This window comes from Danio rerio, chromosome 24 (assembly GCF_049306965.1).
Source record: "Danio rerio strain Tuebingen ecotype United States chromosome 24, GRCz12tu, whole genome shotgun sequence".
In the NCBI taxonomy this organism is placed as follows: Eukaryota; Metazoa; Chordata; class Actinopteri; order Cypriniformes; family Danionidae; genus Danio; species Danio rerio.
In genome coordinates this window covers 741,487-759,000 of record NC_133199.1, presented here as the reverse complement: position 1 = coordinate 759,000, position 17,514 = coordinate 741,487, and the positions used below count along the sequence as shown (strand labels likewise).

General features: G+C 35.9%; 1 protein-coding gene and 2 long non-coding RNA genes across 4 annotated transcripts in view; 2 read left to right on the top strand and 1 right to left on the bottom strand.

Moving 5' to 3' along the window:
* The window catches only part of LOC141380801 (uncharacterized), a 198,830-nt gene that overhangs the window by 71,666 nt on the left and 109,650 nt on the right, over nucleotides 1–17,514 (top strand). The window lies entirely within an intron of this gene.
* Nucleotides 548–17,514, top strand: part of LOC141380800 (uncharacterized) — a 42,502-nt gene continuing 25,535 nt past the window's right edge. Inside the window, exons 1-3 of one of the 2 annotated variants that reach the window (XR_012399640.1) lie at nucleotides 548–830; nucleotides 6,936–7,081; nucleotides 14,132–14,262. This is a non-coding gene — a long non-coding RNA (uncharacterized lncRNA). Of the gene's footprint in view, nucleotides 831–6,935; nucleotides 8,090–14,131; nucleotides 14,263–17,514 lie in introns of those variants that run through there. The other variant, XR_012399639.1, reaches the window with a different exon arrangement.
* The window catches only part of LOC141380799 (uncharacterized), a 146,788-nt gene continuing 143,495 nt past the window's right edge, over nucleotides 14,222–17,514 (bottom strand). The window contains exon 6 of the mRNA XM_073941352.1: nucleotides 14,222–15,798. Within this exon, the coding sequence (XP_073797453.1) occupies nucleotides 15,767–15,798 (32 nt within the window). The 3' untranslated portion in view covers nucleotides 14,222–15,766. The remainder of the gene's footprint in view (nucleotides 15,799–17,514) is intronic.

The window sequence follows — 17,514 nt, the reverse complement described above, 5'->3', positions numbered from 1 at the left end:
TATTTTGGATTTTTCTCTTATATTAAAGAGCATGATAAATAAATTAGCTGTATTGTAAAGTGCAGCGCTGACTGCTTTATGTAAGTTACACTTAAAGTAAATAAATTCAAAATAAATATATAAATTAATAAGTAAGCTAAGTTTTAATTAACTTTAGACTTATTAAAGGTAAATATAGCCTATTATTTAGCTTTATAGAATAATCTGAATTAAATAACCAACATTCAAGGTTGGTTACATTTCAGGTAACAATTGGAAGTTACTACTTTTATTTATTTATTACTTTGTTAAGTTGAGATAAGAACATTTCAAAGAAATATTTTTACTATAAAGAAGTCGAATGCTTATCTGCTTACAAAAAAACAAACACTGTCTCTCTCCCTATACTATATTCGAATGAAATCCTGTAAAATATTGTGCGTTTTAATTAAATAAATCGTGTCTCATTAAGCTGAAGTTCATTCAAGGTGGCTCCCCGCTCTCTCTGTCGCCATCTGTGGTCGAAACACTACACTGCATGTTTCTAGTAGAGTAGCTCTTTTACGTCATCGCTGTATCTGGCCCATCTGGCCTGAGGAATCCCCATGGTTACTGTGTATTAATATAAACATATCACTGCAGACCTGCCACTCTGCGATACCCATTTACAACAACTCGTATCCTAATTATATTTTGTTCGGACACGTGCTTATCGAGTCTGTTTTGGATTTGAGGTCAGTGTTGTCTTTGTTTGGACGACGGTGGATTTGGTGATGTTGGATGCCCCGCAAAGATCAATGTTTGGATACACTACTAATGCTCACCTGCTGTCCTGTTCAATCTTTGACGAAGTAAGTCTATCGCCAAAACCCGATGCTTTCTCGCAATAAAGAAGCAGCAGTGTTGTTTACGGACGTGATGTAAACACGCAAGAACGTAGGCTTGACATTTCCCGCTTAATCCAACTCGACGGTTCCAGTGTGTGGAATGGGGACCACTAATGATTAACCATAGTCAATAGAGTTGGCGGGAAAACCGTTTTGATATGTTAATGAAGCCTACATTGTGAAAACTGTTACTAACACCTTTACCACTGTAAAAGATGCCTTTCTAGGTTACATTTGTTGTCTTGTTTCTAGTCCAAATATTTAAAAATCCTTAAATCAAGAAGCATTTTATATACAAGCAAAAAATAGCCTTGTTTTCAGAAATAATATGCCTAAATTAAGTGAGTTTTTCCTTAAAACAAGCTTAACAATCTGCCAATTTACAGAGCAAAATGTCTTATTTTGACATGGCATTTTTTGGTCATATTTCTAAACGCAAGTCTGGAGAATGCTTCTTGATTTAAATATTTGTAGATATTTGGACTAGAAAATAAATAAATAAATAAATAAATAAATATATATATATATATATATATATATAAACAATATCACGCGAGCGTCCCACCAGTCACCTGGATGACTTGCATGCATTTTCATATTTGTATTTAAATGAGTGAAGACAGTTTAAAATAATAATAATAATAATAAAAATAGCCTGAATAATAAATAAAACATATTCAAGCACCATTAAAACCTTATGTTTATGGTTGGAGTTGTATTCACTAATGATAAGTAAGTACACAAAAGCGCAACAGAGACCTCTAGCGGGCATTTATGATTACTGCAGTTTACCAAACATTTAAAATCTTATGCAATAGTTATTTCTGTCATGGAAGACTCTGAGTGAAATCAAAAGATCACTTAAACAGCTGTTTATGTTAATAAATTCCCCATGCCATCTTAAATGATGATAGTGCTTATTGCAAGAAATGTTTTGCACTCGTCCTCTAGAATCAGGTATTATCCATATTATTTCTTCCTAGGCATGTGACTTAAATGTGTGATCATTTATGAAATTGCAGTAATTTTACCTGTACAAAAGCAGTCCGTCATGATACTTTATTTAGGAAATTCCTCACATGGCAAAAATACTATAGTATTTTGTAATGTAGTGTTTTTTGAACCATACTATAGTAAATACAGTTGAAGTCAGAATTATGACCCCCCCCCCCCCACACACACACACATTTCTAATAATTTTTTATAACTTATTTCTAATAACTAATTTATTTTCTCTTTGTCATGATGACAGCACATAATATTAGACTAGATATTCTTCAAGACACTAGTGTTCAGCTTACAGTGACATGTAAAGGCTTCACTAGGGTAATCAGGGTAACTAGGCAGGTTGGGGTAATTAGGAAAGTCATTGTATAACAGTGGTTTATTCTGGAGACAATCCAACACTAATATTGCTGAAGGGGCGAATGATATTGACCTTAAAATGGCTTTAAAACTATTAAAAACTGCTTTTATTCTAGCCCAAATAAAACAAATAAGACTTTCTCCAGAAGAAAAAATATGATCAAACACACTGTGAACATTTCCTTGCTCTAATAAACATAATTTGTGAAATATTTACAAAAGAAAAAAATTCAAAGGGCGGCTAATAATTCTGACTTCAACTGTACTTGCATTAATATGTTGTGGTGATTTAAAGTATAAAGAAAATTTAAAGAAATGACCCAGTACTGTAGTTTTCTACAACTATAGGGTTTATTATGCTACAATACAGCACAGTTTACTGTAGTAAAAATTAAAATACACTACAGTATTTGACAGTTTATCAGTTCACAGTAATAATACTACAGTACACTGCAGCAAAGAGCTGTAAATCTAAAACATCAAACCAATAAACCAAAGAGATCTAAACAACAACAACAAACAACAATGACAAACAAAAACAACAACAACAAACAAAAACAACACAACAACAAACAACGACAAAAAACAATAACAAACAAAAACAACAACAACAAACAAAACCAACAACAAACAACAACAAACAACAAACAGCAACAACAACAAACAACAAACAGCAACAACAACAAACAACGACAACAAACAGCCACAAATAAAAACAAACAACAAATAACAACAAGAAACAACAATAAGAAACAACAACAAAAACAACAACGAATACAACAAAAAACAACAACAACAAAACAAAAAAATAACAACAAACAAAAACAACAACAAATACAACAACAAAACAACAACAACAAAAAATAACAACAAACAAAAACAACAATACAACAACAAAACAACAAACAACAACAACAAAAAATAACAAAAAAACAACAAACAAAAACAACAACAAATACAACAACAAAACAACAACAAATACAACAACAAAACAACAACAAAAAAATAACAAAAAAACAACAACAAATACAACAACAAAACAACAACAAATACAACAACAAAACAACAACAAACAACAACAAACAACAACAAAAAATAACAACAACAAACAAAAACAAATACAACAACAAAACAACAACAACACAAAACAAAAAAATAACAACAACAACAAACAAACAAACAAAAACAACAACAACAAACAACAACATGATATCACAAATCCACTGCTCTAATAATGACAGAAACAACACTGTTTGGACTCAATTTCAGAGTGATTATGCCTGTTCAAACTACACCTGCCGTTACACTTGTATTAGCATCCACATCAGCACATGACATTGTTACGTCTGTTATATGATATGCATGATAAACAAAACATTTATAGACCAATTTTGCATGACACCCTACTGAGCTCACATCTTGTGCTTTTACTAATGGCCGATCACTGCAAAAAAAATACAACATGGACCTCTAGTGGCCACACATGACTATTACAGCTTACCATTTAAATAAGGCTTATAAAATCTGCTGTTTCAGCCTACGGCTTACTTATTTCTGCTATATAGACGACTAGAAGACACAAGATCATAGACATTTTACCATTTACTGGTCACTTTGTTATCTGTGGTGTGTTCATAGCCTAAATGAACACACCACAAATAGTGCTGTATCTCTCTCTGACCCTTTTAGGCTCTTATTTGTGGCGTTTTGGCACATTCAACGACAAGACTAACGTCCTATGCTAAAGAGGGGCTGCTGTTTATGCTAATGAGATTGAGAGATGGGCACTAGTGGGCGGGGCTTTCCCCCTTTGATGACACGTACAAAGGGAAAATGCCAATCAAAGTGTTTCATTCATCAAGTCTGATTAGAACAAAGACAATTAATTCATTTAACCATTAGAGGCTGGCTATATTCACCACACAACTGCCTTTAAACCTCTTATATAAGTGATTTCTGCACAGCAGCTCCTTTCTAAGTAAAAAGAGAGAAAAGCTGACAGGAAGACAGACGACAGGCAGAATGTCGCAGGTGAGCAGAAACAGTAGACTAGTTGTTCCCTCCCTGCTGTCAAATACATTACACCGTGTCCTTTGGAGGAACGCCATGTTTTAGATCCACACAAGTCCACTAGAGAGCAGTCTTCTCATTCAAGACACATCCCCAATGCCTGTAATACATTTCCTTTCTTCAGCTCATCAAAGTCTTTATAATGCACAGCAGTGTTGTCTTTTCCACAAGTGCCGCTGGACCAGAACAGAACCGCAGTTCAGTCCCCGGGGAGGAAAACTGCGTTACAAGCCGGAATTACATCATCAAGCGCGGGTTTAAATAGAGCACCACAGTCCCTGCTGAGAGCGCGCGTGACGGAGGAAAAACCAGCCGAATCGGACAGAAAAGCCCGCAAAGTGCCTCCTCTCACATCAAAGAGCTTCTTCATGCACAATGACTGGAAATCTGGCCATAGAGAAGAGCTGAGAATGCAGCTCGAGTGAACTTCTCCTCCAGCCTGCGGCGGCTTTCGCCTTGTTGTAGCGCAACAGGAGAAGACTCACATGTTAGAAACACTGAGGTTTATTTTAGACCTTTGCATAAAGAGTTTCCATTTTTAAAAGTGCCACCGTCTTTAACGAAGGCAGGCACTTGTAAACATGGAAACTTTTCATGAAAAAAGATAAAGGTGTTTCTAATCTAGCTGATAGAAGGCAACAGTGACTCAAATAAGCAACCAAGCTCTGCAGAAGAGCATCTCTGAACACACAACACGTCCAACCTTGAGGCGGATGGGCTACAGCAGCAGAAGAGCACACCGGGTGCCGCTCCTGTCAGCTAAGAACAGGAAACTGAGGCTACAATTCACACAGACTCACCAAAACTGGACAATAGAAGATTGGAGAAACGTTGCTGCTCTGATGAGTCTCCATTTCTGCTGACACATTCAGATGCTCGGCTCAGACAACATGAAAGCATGGATCATCCTGCCTTGTATCAGCGGTTCAGGCTGGTGGTGGTGGTGTAATGGTGTGGGGGAGATTTTCTTTGGGTCCATTAGTACCAATTGAGCATCAACACCACAGCCTACCTGAGTATTGCTGCTGACCATGTCCATCCCTTTATGAGCACAGTGTCTCCATCTTCTGATGGCTACTTCCAGCAGGATAACGCAGCATGTCATAAAGCTCAATCATCTCAGACTGCTGAACATGACGATGAGTTCGCTGTACTCAAATGGCCTCCACAGTCACCAGAGCTCAATCCAATAGAGCAGCTTTGGGATGTGGTGGAACGGGAGATTGGCATCATGGATGTGCAGCCGACAAATCTGCAGCAACTGTGTGATGCTATCATGTCAATATGGAGCAAAATCTCTGATATTTCCAGTAGCTTGTTGAATCTACAACACCAAGGATTAAGACAGTTTTGAAGGCAAAAGAGGTCCAACCCGGTACTAGTAATGTGTACCTAATAAAGTGGCCAGTGATTGTATGTGTACACATATACTTATAGCTATTACATTTGAACATATATTAACATATTTGTAACTCCAATGCTTGAAGAAAAAGCTATATTTACAATATTTTGAAATACATGTTGCATATGACATTTTAGGTTAATGTCATATATGGTATTTGCATATTTTCATATATCAGATTTCAATGTGGATTCATTGTTAAAGATGGATACTTAATAATAATAATTAGATTTAAATAATTATGTTTAAAAAGACATACAAGTAAAAAAAACTTGTAATAAACCCCAGTAACACTGCAGAGTTTTTTTTGCACTATAAAGGGTCATTATTATTATTACTATTATTATCATTATTACTATTATTATTACTATTATTATCATCATTGTTATTATTATTATTATTAATATTATTATTATTACTATTATTATCATTATTATTATTACTATTATTATTATTATTGCTATTATTATTATTACTATTATTATTATTACTATTATTATTACTTTTATTACTATTATTATCATTACTATTATAATTATTATTATCATTATTATTATTATTATTATCATTATTATTACTATTATTATTATTACTATTATTACTATTATTATTACTTTTATTACTATTATTATTATCATTATTATTATTATTATTATCATTATTATTATTACTATTATTATTATTACTATTAATATTATTGCTATTATTATCATTATTATTATTACTATTATTACTATTAATATTATTATTATTGCTATTATTATCATTATTATTATTACTATTATTACTATTAATATTATTATTATAATTATTAATATTATTTATATTACTACAAATATTATTATCATTATTATTACTATTAATATTATTATCATTATTATTATTATTATTATTATTATTATTATTAAAATTATTATTATTATTATTATTACTACTACTATTATTATTACTTTTATTACTATTATTGTCATTACTATTATTATCATTACTATTACTATTATTATTATTATCATTATTATTATTATTACTATTATTACTTGTGTAGCTCTAAAACATCAAACATACAGGTCAAAACTAACCTACATGATTGCAGCAAAAAGGGAACAGTTTTTCAGAGGTGAAGATGAAAGACGTTTTAACAGCCGCAATAAATGTCTCTTACGAAAGGGGTTATTTCTGATGTCATGCCGACTTCAGGATGGAGATTGAACGGTCGGCTTATTTCCTTTCAGCTCCTAATGAAAAGAAGGCTGAGTGTGTTGACTGCGGGGAACATCTGGGGTGCGTCACAAATCAACATGTGTGAGCAGATGCAGCTCTGGAGGAAAGCAGATGACCACTACACCTGTGCTGGAATAACACTGATCATAATGAGGAGGTGCTGTGCGCCTGTATGGCTGTATTCAGCTTATCCACTCGTCTGTGCTTCATCTTCTGTGACTGATCATTTATGGGAAAGAACCTGCAGAGAGTGTCTCTGTAAAATAAAATCTGTCAAATTTATGGTAAAAAATAAAATGGTAGCGGTGGTTGAGAGTGTTTTACATTTAAACTGTACAAACCGTAAAAGAAATGCGATAAACTACTGTATTTATATAGTGTCTATACATTTGTAAAACAAAATCTGTAAAATTGACTGAAACTAATTTCAGATGTGGTTCCCAGTATTTTAGCATTAAAAATTTGGTACAAACCATAAAGGAAATTCATTTTTTACAGTAAAGTACCGTATTAAAATAGTGTCTGTACACTGTAAAGTTTATAAAATCTGATGATAAAATAACCCCGGCCATTGTTGTTCCCAGTATTTTACAGTTAAAAATACAAAACAGCCCGTATTTTTTTTTCTTTATGGTAAACTACCATATTTACACAGTGTCTATGCAAGGCATGTCCAAACTCGGTCCTGGAGGGTCGGTGTCCTGGAAAGTTTAGTTCCAACCCCAATCAGACACACCTGGGCTAGCTGATCAAGCTCTTACTACACTTTCTAGAAGCATCCTTGCAGGTGTGTTGAGGCAAGTTGGAACTAAAATCTGCAGGACACCGGCCCTCCAGGACCGAGTTTGGACACCCCTGGTCTATACCATAGACTGTAAAAGATATAGATGTAGTATCCGTGACATCACCCATAGGTTTATAAAGAACCCAAAAGAAGCTTCCAGTGGGCGAGGCCAACCGTCGCCGTTTTGTTCGCATGTCACGGCATCAACCGAGGATAACAAATAAGAGGTGGAGCATGAGCGGAGCTCCTGACGCATGCTGGCATTCTGCTTCGACAGGCTTTCCTATGGGAGACACTTAATACTTCATTACCTGCGACTCGTTTGTCTTCATGTGCTTGGCTGTACACTATATCAATAAAGTGTTTAGACTTTTAAAAACACTGCTGTAACACATTGAGCCGCTAAACATTGTTCTTATGACGTTTTTTACACGAGGAAAAAGCGAATTACTTCCAAACACTTCAGATATAGTCTGCGTTAAATGCAAGGCTATTGATGAACAGCATAACACTGTATGACAATGCTTCAGATGAGTGATCTAGAGCCTGCAGCTAATCAATCTGGCAGATTCTGGAGAGCATTACGACTCTAAAGCACATTATAAATGATAAATAATCTTAAATAAGATCAGTGCATTTATAGAGATGGTGTATAAGTATAAAATTTCACTCAGCTGGGAAGCGGAGGCCACATGAATGGTTTGTGAGCACAATTAGGTGCACACAGCATGCCAAATCATCTGATAATTGTAGAAAATAATTCCAAAAGGCCACTGACTGTGTAAAGAAACATTAAACAACACAAAATACGATGAATATGCCGAGTTCAGCAGCTAATCAGCCGGAATCAGCTGAGGTGATGGCGACCAGTGAGGCCTAGCTGTCACTTAAGTAGCCACACCCTTAACATTTCTTCAGGCTACTGTGAGTATATTAAACAGAATAAATTCATGTTTATCATTAGAGGCTGGATATATTCACACACTGTTTAAACCCCTTATAAAAGAGATTTATGCATATGAGGGTCCCTTTAATTTGTGTTTAAAGGGTTTGGAACATAATGGGGTATTTAATAACAGAAATCTTTTTTTTGGTGGACTATAATTTCAATGATGTGTATACCGTATGCTGAAATGATATCATAACTAAACTGTGCATTTCTTGTTGAACCTGATGCTCCTGTTCACGTCTCATATAGTCAGTTTTTCATTTTAAATCTTCAGCTTGAGGTCAAAGAACAGGTGAACCGCTTTGAGTCGTAACTTCAGGCTAAACATTACAGACTTATATAACACAAACCTGCTCAAGCTTGACAAAAGCCATGTTTGTAAAGGGCTGTAATGGTCCAGACTCTATTGGAGAAGGACAAAGGGTCAAAAAATAACATGTTGGACAGAAAATGTCCCTAAACATCAGGTTGTGAATACAATTTCTGTGTAGGATAAAAGTGTCTGGAAAATGGATAAATGTAAATGTTGCTGTCTGCTTTGCGAATAGCACTTTGAATAAGACTCCGTTTACATAATAAACCTCATTTTCACAGGAGCCGCGCTTTTGCTGAAAAGAATTACAATGACTTCATTTAAAAACACACGGCGGAGCGTAGTGTTAAAGGCAGCATGAAATGGTAGTCGTTACGTGTTTCTACGTGAGTCTTTCTATCACAGGAGAAAAAAAGGCAAAATAGCTACTTGTTTATTGTAATTCCAATTGCTTAATTGTAATTGACTTACTCTTGCAATTCAGAGTTAAAAAAAGGCTATATATATTTGCTATTGGAGGATATGTTGTGTTTGACAGGTTTAAACATCAAAGGGTAAGAGATATTAGTGAAAACTGGAAATTATTTTGATTTAAGATTACGAGGAACATCACTTAAATAAATATTTATATGCAAATTAATTTGCATATATAAACAGTTTAATAAATACTAAAACATGAATTGTCTATTACACACACACACAGCAAATTGTTTTAAACTATAACAGAGTTGACGATAACAGAGTTGACGGTAAACGATAACAGAGTCAACGATAACAGAGTTGACAATAACAGAGTTGACGATAAACAATAACAGAGTTGACGATAACAGTTGACAGTAAGAAAGTTGACAATAAACAATGACAGAGTTGAAGATAAACAATAACAGAGTTGACGATAACAGAGCTGACAGTAAGAAAGTTGACAATAACAGAGTTGACGATAAACAATAATAGAGTTGACGATAAACAATAATAGAGTTGACGATAACAGAGCTGACAGTAAGAAAGTTGACAATAACAGAGTTGACGATAAACAATAATAGAGTTGACGATAAACAATAATAGAGTTGACAATAAACAATAATAGAGTTGGTGATGAACAATAATAAAGTTGATGATAAACAATAATAGAGTTGACGATAAACAATAATAGAGTTGACGATAAACAATAATAGAGTTGACGATAAACAATAATAGAGTTGACGATAATAGCTGACGAAAAAGAATAACAGAGTCGACAATAACAGAGTTGATGATAGACGATAAGAGTTGACGATAACATAATTCACGATAGCAGAGTTGACGATAAACGATAACAGAGTTGACTATAGCAGAGTTGATGATAAATGATAATATAGTCAGCGATAACAGAATCGACAAAAACAGAGTTGATAATAACAGAGTTGATCATAAACGATAAGAGTTGACGATAACAGAGTTGACGATAGCAGAGTTGACGATAAATGAAAATAGAGTTGGCGATGACAGTAAGAAAGTTGACGATAACAAGAGTTGATGATAAATGATAACAGAGTTGACAATAACAGAGATGATAATAAAAGAGTTGACAATAACAGAGTTGACAATAACAGAGATGATAATAAAAGAGTTGATGATAACGCAGTATATTTTAGTGACATGAAATCCTATTAAAATGTCAAATATTATGTAAAGGAAATACTGACTTTACATACTGAAATAAAAAAAATGAAACAACACTGAAATTAAATTCAGTAAAAAAAATGACTATACAGTTAAACAGCACAAGTGCTCTTCAATAGACAAAACCAAAGAGCTTCAACTTAACTACAGGTGACAGCAACTGCAAAACAAACCACACTATACTGAGTCTGAATGACTGCAGGACTGATGAAGTACAGTAATGCAGAGCACACACACACACTTGCACATGCACACGCACACGCACACACACACTCACACACACACACACGCACGCACGCACGCACACACGCACACACGCACACACACACACATGCGCGCACACACGCACACACGCACAAACATCCCTCCCTGCAGCTCCAATTTCATGCTCTCAGCATTAGAATAATTTGTTTGGCAGCAAAAGCGCGCACACACACACACACACACACACACACACACACACACACACACACACACAGATGGGGTTGAGTGTAGCCATCAGCACAGCACTGCTCTTCATTAGAGGCTCTTCAGGCCGAATGGACGCTCATATCTGAATGCTGGACTGGCCGTGTCTGACCGATGGCTCCTGGATCCTCCCAGTTGCTCTAATATATATCTAATTAATATTAATATTGATTATAGAGTATTCCGCAGCCTCAGGGACACACACGATGGATACGAGCGGTCATCTCTCCACAGTCTGCATGGGGCTTAATTTACACCCGTGGCAGGGCTTTTTCACACGGGCCAGCTCACATACTTGATTTAGGCTCATTATATTTATTACAAATGTTATTTAGGCCTACTTACAGTCATAATTACGCAGAGTGCTGTTGTACAGCGTGCCAAGAATTTGTGGGAAAATATATATATGCCCTATAAAAATGCTGTATTGTTTTAACTCCATTTTGAGTCAAATGTGGACAAACACAATTGTTGAGTGATAATTTATAGGGCACCTATTATGCAAAAATCCCTTTTATAAGGGGTTTAAACACATTTGTGTGTCAGCAGTGTGTGAATATCTCCAGCTTCTGATGGTAAACATCAACTTATTCTATTATTTATATTCAGACTTAACATTTTGATTGACATTCTCCCTTTGTACGTGTCATCGGAGGGGGAAAGCCCCGCCCACTAGTGCCCATCATTCCCTCATTAGCATAAACAGCCCTGAATGAGAAGCAGCCGTCGTTCCACTAGTGATTATCTCTTCCTTATTAGCATAGGAAGTCAGTCTTGTTTTCAATCTGCCGCTACGCTGACACACAGGCGTCTGTAGCTCCGCCCTCTTCTGAAAAGAGCACAATCTCATTTGCATTTAAAGCGACAGCCACCAAAAAAACCACAAATATGAACAAAGCCTGAAAGGATTTGTATCAGAGAGTTAGAGAACATTATCTGCTTGTCATTTTGAGCTGAACCTTCAAAAGGAGCAGATTAGGTCAACTCATTGAAAAAAATCCAGTGTAAATTTGGAATTGAAGCTTTAGGATGAATAAAACTTTTCTTATATTATAATTAGCACTGGTCAAATATTTATCGCCATAAATCACATCCAACACAAAAGTTTGGTTTGATACTATATGCATGTATCTTATATATTATTTATATACTATACATACACATTTATCAAAACAAAACTACAAAACTATTTCGTTACATAGATATTTTAATTTACAAATAAGTTGTATTATATACATAAATATTTTATACATAAATATAATTAACATATATTTTCTCAAATATATAGATGCATATGTGCATTTTTATTCATATAACAGTTCTGTCTGGTCTCCACTCTGATTGGCTGATAGTCGTGCAATATTCTGCAATATCAGCACTTGTACAGCCTCTTCACCCTTGTGTATTACTCCGCCCACAGAGTGACAGTAGATCAATAAACTCACTCTATAGATTGACAAATATTGCAGCTGTTACACAACATCTGTACTGTTGAGGCTTTTTTAGGGGAGAATGTAGTTGTTCAGATTGCAACTATGGAGTTTATTTATAAGGATAGTGGCTATTTTAAATATTTATAATATCGGAGATCAGCTAGCCGGCGGCCATCAGCCTGTCATACTGAGCAGAGCAAAGAGGGTTGACTCTCCGCCACAAGATGGCAGCAGAGACCACATAATAAGCTCTTAGAGGAGGAAAATTCTGTGTAAATTTAAAACTTCAGCTGATCAAATCCTTATTAAACAAGTGACACTCTGAATTGATCTCTCTCTTTTGTATGTTGTAGTGCTGTATTTATACCACAGTAATCTGCTAGTGTTTGCTTTGCTTTGGCTTTATCAGGGTTGATTATTGTGATCTCCTGATTGCAGCAGAGAAATGCTGGGAAATCTCTGTAGACTGATGACATTTCATGCTGTTCAGCCTTATAATCTTACAACGTGAGCAAAATCAGCCGTTTTGTCTTTAGACATTACGCTAGAGAATCAGTCAAACACTAGCTCGACAGTGATGTTGGTGAATGAGCAGCGGTTTCTGCTGTTCTGACGTCAATGAACAGCGGAAGAAAGTAGTTCCTCATACAAGAGGGTTTTTAGACTCTCCATGTTTGATTTTATTTTTTTATATACCCGATTATGCAGTCGAACTGTTATTTAAACTCAATATCACATTCATAGCAGTGCATTTGGCTGTATATCGGCACTTCGGGGCACTAAGCCAATGCATTCCTCCCACCAGTGCCGATATACAGCCATATCGCACTGCTACTCGTGTGATTTTGCTCGTATACATAATAAATACACAGGAGACACATTTAAACTGTCAAAACAAATGTTCATATTAAATGTGTTATATTTTGACCAGCGCTAATTATAATATATGTTTTATTTATCTTAAAGCTTCAATTATAAATGACTGTTGACACTATGTTAACTACTGATGTCAAAATCATCAAAATTCGATTACATTAAAGTCCTGTCAATTATTTTTGATGCCAATTTGATGTTGTTTTTTGACACTCAGTTTACATCAAATCGATTTGCATTTGTGATCTGTTTTTAAACACGCTGTAAGATGTTTCAGTTTAGTTATTAAGGGGTCCCTGCTGGTAACTGTGTACGATAATCCGACAGATGCTTTCAATATTTAGTTTCAGATATTTTCTTTCCTATTTCACCACATGCACTATTCACGAGAGTATTTTGTGAGGCAACTGAGATGTGTTTTTGTAAAATGGCTTCACAGATATGTAATACAAAAGCTGTTTATTTTTCTATTTATGAATATTCAGTCAGAAGTAGGTCACGAAGTTGAGCTGATTCTCATTTGACTGGATTTGTAGTTCATCCGTTTCGGAGGAACATTTCATTTGACATCCACCTCCTCACGTTATCCTGCTCTCCTCACAGCCTTATATATATGTCAAGACGTATTTACGCTCATGCAAAAATGACGCCGCAGCATGTGTAATCTGCAACATGGAAAATGTAAGTCCTTTAGCGCTTTACAAAGACCCATTTATTTTTTGCAGGTCTGATTAGTGGTGGGACCGGAGACCCTCTCTCATTATACAGCTCATCCAAAACAAATGGCTCGCAGTGTTGGCAGAATAAGCAACACAATATTTCATACGACACCTCCGCTTTTTTTGGGATGTCACAGGTGAGTAAGTGTGACAGGTGGGAATAATTGGGTTTTTACTCGCCGTCATTTCGAGTGTGTCTTGAAATATGTATCAGTCCCCTCCTGGAATTCGGGGGTCGGATGGAAATTCTATCATCGGTTTGTCAAATTCTGCTCATTTATATTTCCGCTGTTAAACTAAAAATGCTCTTTGAGCAACACTTTCTCAAATTGCGAGTGCTTATTGGAGTAATCCACATGAATACCGGGTTACATGTGAATAAATGACTGATTGTCAGCGGCAGCTTTAGTTTCTTACCACAGATGGTCAGATAATTTAATGAGAAACTGAAATTAAGAGGTTTGCTGATAAAAACCACTGATACATTTTGGAGAAATTTTTGATTGCTTATCATTTAAATGCACTTGATACACTAGATTTTAGATAACTTTAGGATCGACATATTGATACTAACACCAAAAAACGTTAATTTTGATTTGAGGAGGACTTTTATATGATTTAATAGCAATGAAAGCTATTTAATAGACACTGAAGATGCTTCAGATGTGGAAAGCAGTCAAAATGACATCGAATTGACATCAAATAACACGTCAATAATGCAAATCAATTTGATGTCAAAACCTTGAAGTCTATTTGAGTTTATTTTTGTCCACCAAAATAACTTCACAAACAGTATTATAATATAAAAGTTCCTCTTAAGGCATCAATTACAAATTCACAAGAGAGTTTGTATCTCTAAAATGCCCGTAAACTACCTTGATGTCAAAACAACATCACACTGACATCAAAAAACGTTCACTTGTTTATTGAAATCATCTGTATGAATGCAGGATTATGTGTGAATAAACGACTGATTTCAGCTGCAGCTTTAGTGTCTTGTTGAGGACGGGAGGATTTAGATACTAGAGAGCTTTTGATTGGTCAGAAGTTTTGATGAGAAACTAAATTAAGAGTTGTCCTCATTAAAATCACTGATGCATTTTGAAGAGAGAAAGTTTTGATTGCTTATCATTAAAGTTAAATTTCAAATAACTTTAAGCTTCATATATTGATACTAACACCCAAAAAAACTTTCATTTTAATTTCAGGAGGACTTTAATATTATTTAATAGCAATAAAAGCTATTTATTAGACATTGAAGATGCTTCAGATGCGGAAAGCGGACAAAACGACATCAAATTGACATCAAATAACACAGAATATGCCAATCGATTTAATGTCAAAACCTTGCCATCTCTTTGACTTCCACATGTTACCCTTTTAACCTCCAAAATAACTGCACATTAAGTATTACATGAGGTGTTATTCATCTGAAAGCTTCATTTTACATTTACACTGGATTTTGTATATCTACCATGCACGTAATTCGGGGATAACACTGATGAGAACTGAATTAGTAACTGTACTGTGGTGTTAGTAACTGTACTATGGAGCAGGTTTCGGCCGGCCGCTGTGATCGGATCCTATACCAACGTTGGAGCTCCGGGGTGTTACATACTGTCAGCCAAAAAGCCGTGGTGTCTAGGGAGATGGGTCTGAAATACAAGAGACTCCTAGGAAAAATGGGAAGAGAAGTTTTATAAACCAATTTGGAGAGGAGCACGTGCAATGATTGATCACGGCTGGTCTCTCATCTGCAATCATTGATAAACCAATAAGTTGAATCCAAGCCTACAATAAATAGCCCATTTTGGCTTTACTTCCCTTGTCCTCGTTTTTTGAAGAATCCCCCGTCTACCTCATCTCCCCCTTTTCCTCCTTTACCAGGGCGAGCTTTTGAGATCTACCTGGACCCCCTTACATGCAAACTGACCATATGGGAGCCCTGGGCCCAATTATTTCAGAGCTCAGGGTTCTCTCCCAGGACAGCATGCCAATCCTGCAATTAGTAGCAAACAATTGCTATGTGTAAACTCTTAAAAAATGATGAATATCAAGCCAGATTTATTGTACAGAAATGTCAATCTATGTGTAATAATAGCTTGTTAATAGTTTTTATTAGTAAACTACAATAATAGTTTACTGTAATTGAAATATTAGAGGCGGGGCTCAAAAATAACCGCACCGCACGAGGAAACCCACGCCAACACGGGGACAACATGCAAACTCCACACAGAAATGGCAACCAACCCAGCCAGGACTCGAATCGGTGACCTTCTTGCTGTGAGGTGTCAGCACTTCCACACTGCGCCACCCAGATGTTTATTTTGCAGCACAAAGTTTTAGTTTTAAGGTGAAAAATGAGTCCATGCAAGTTTCTCCACTGAAAAAAGTTTTAGTAATCTGATCAAAATCTGAGCATCTGCTTCTGCTCTGGAGCAGCTTCTCTGATGACTCTGAAATTTGCTAAGCCACACCCCTCCAACTGTTAGTTTACTGTCAGTGAAAGAAGAGAGGTGGAGCTCAAACATAAACCCCGCCCACTACTCTTTACTACTTTATTTGTGACCTAAAATGTTTAATGCATGGCTAATCAAAATTTGAAATGTTTGTTTTGCTAACACACATCCTTAGTTTTAAGGTGAAAAATGAATCTGTGCAAGTCAATCCCCTAAAATAAACAGTTTGTTTTAATAATCTAAAACCGGAGCATCTGCTTCTGCTCTGGAACAGCAGGCCTTTTCTGAGGACTCTGATACTGAACTGTTAGTTTACTGTGAGTGAGAGATAAAAGGCGGGGCTAAAATAAACCACACCCCCTATGCCCCTACTCAATATTCCATTTGAGTTGGAAATAAGTCATTATACTAAACCAGGGGCGCTCAACCCTGTTCCTGGAGATCAACGTTCCTGCATAATTTAGCTCCAAACTCTAATCAAACACAACTAAACCAGCTTGAAGAAGCACTTGGTAATTAAAGTCAGGGGTGTTTGATCAAGGTTGCAGCTGAAATCTGCATGAAGGTAGATCTTCAGGAACAGGGCTGCGCACCTACTAAACCAGTGGTCTCAAACTAAATTCCTGGAGGGCCACAGCTCTGCATAGTTCAGCTCCAACTCACACCTGTTTAATAGTCTCTAGTAGTCTTGACCACCTTAAGATTTTGAGAACCATGTACTAAACTAAACGTCTGCAGCAATTAACTTCAGGTTCACGCTGGATCTAAAATATGCATTCAATACAGCTGCAACCCAACACTGGGAAACACCCATACACTTGCATTCACACTCTGTCAATTTAGTTGATCAGTTCCCCTATAGCGCATGTGATTGGACTGTGGGGGAAACCGGAGCACCCGGAGGAAACCCACGCCAACATGGGGAGAACA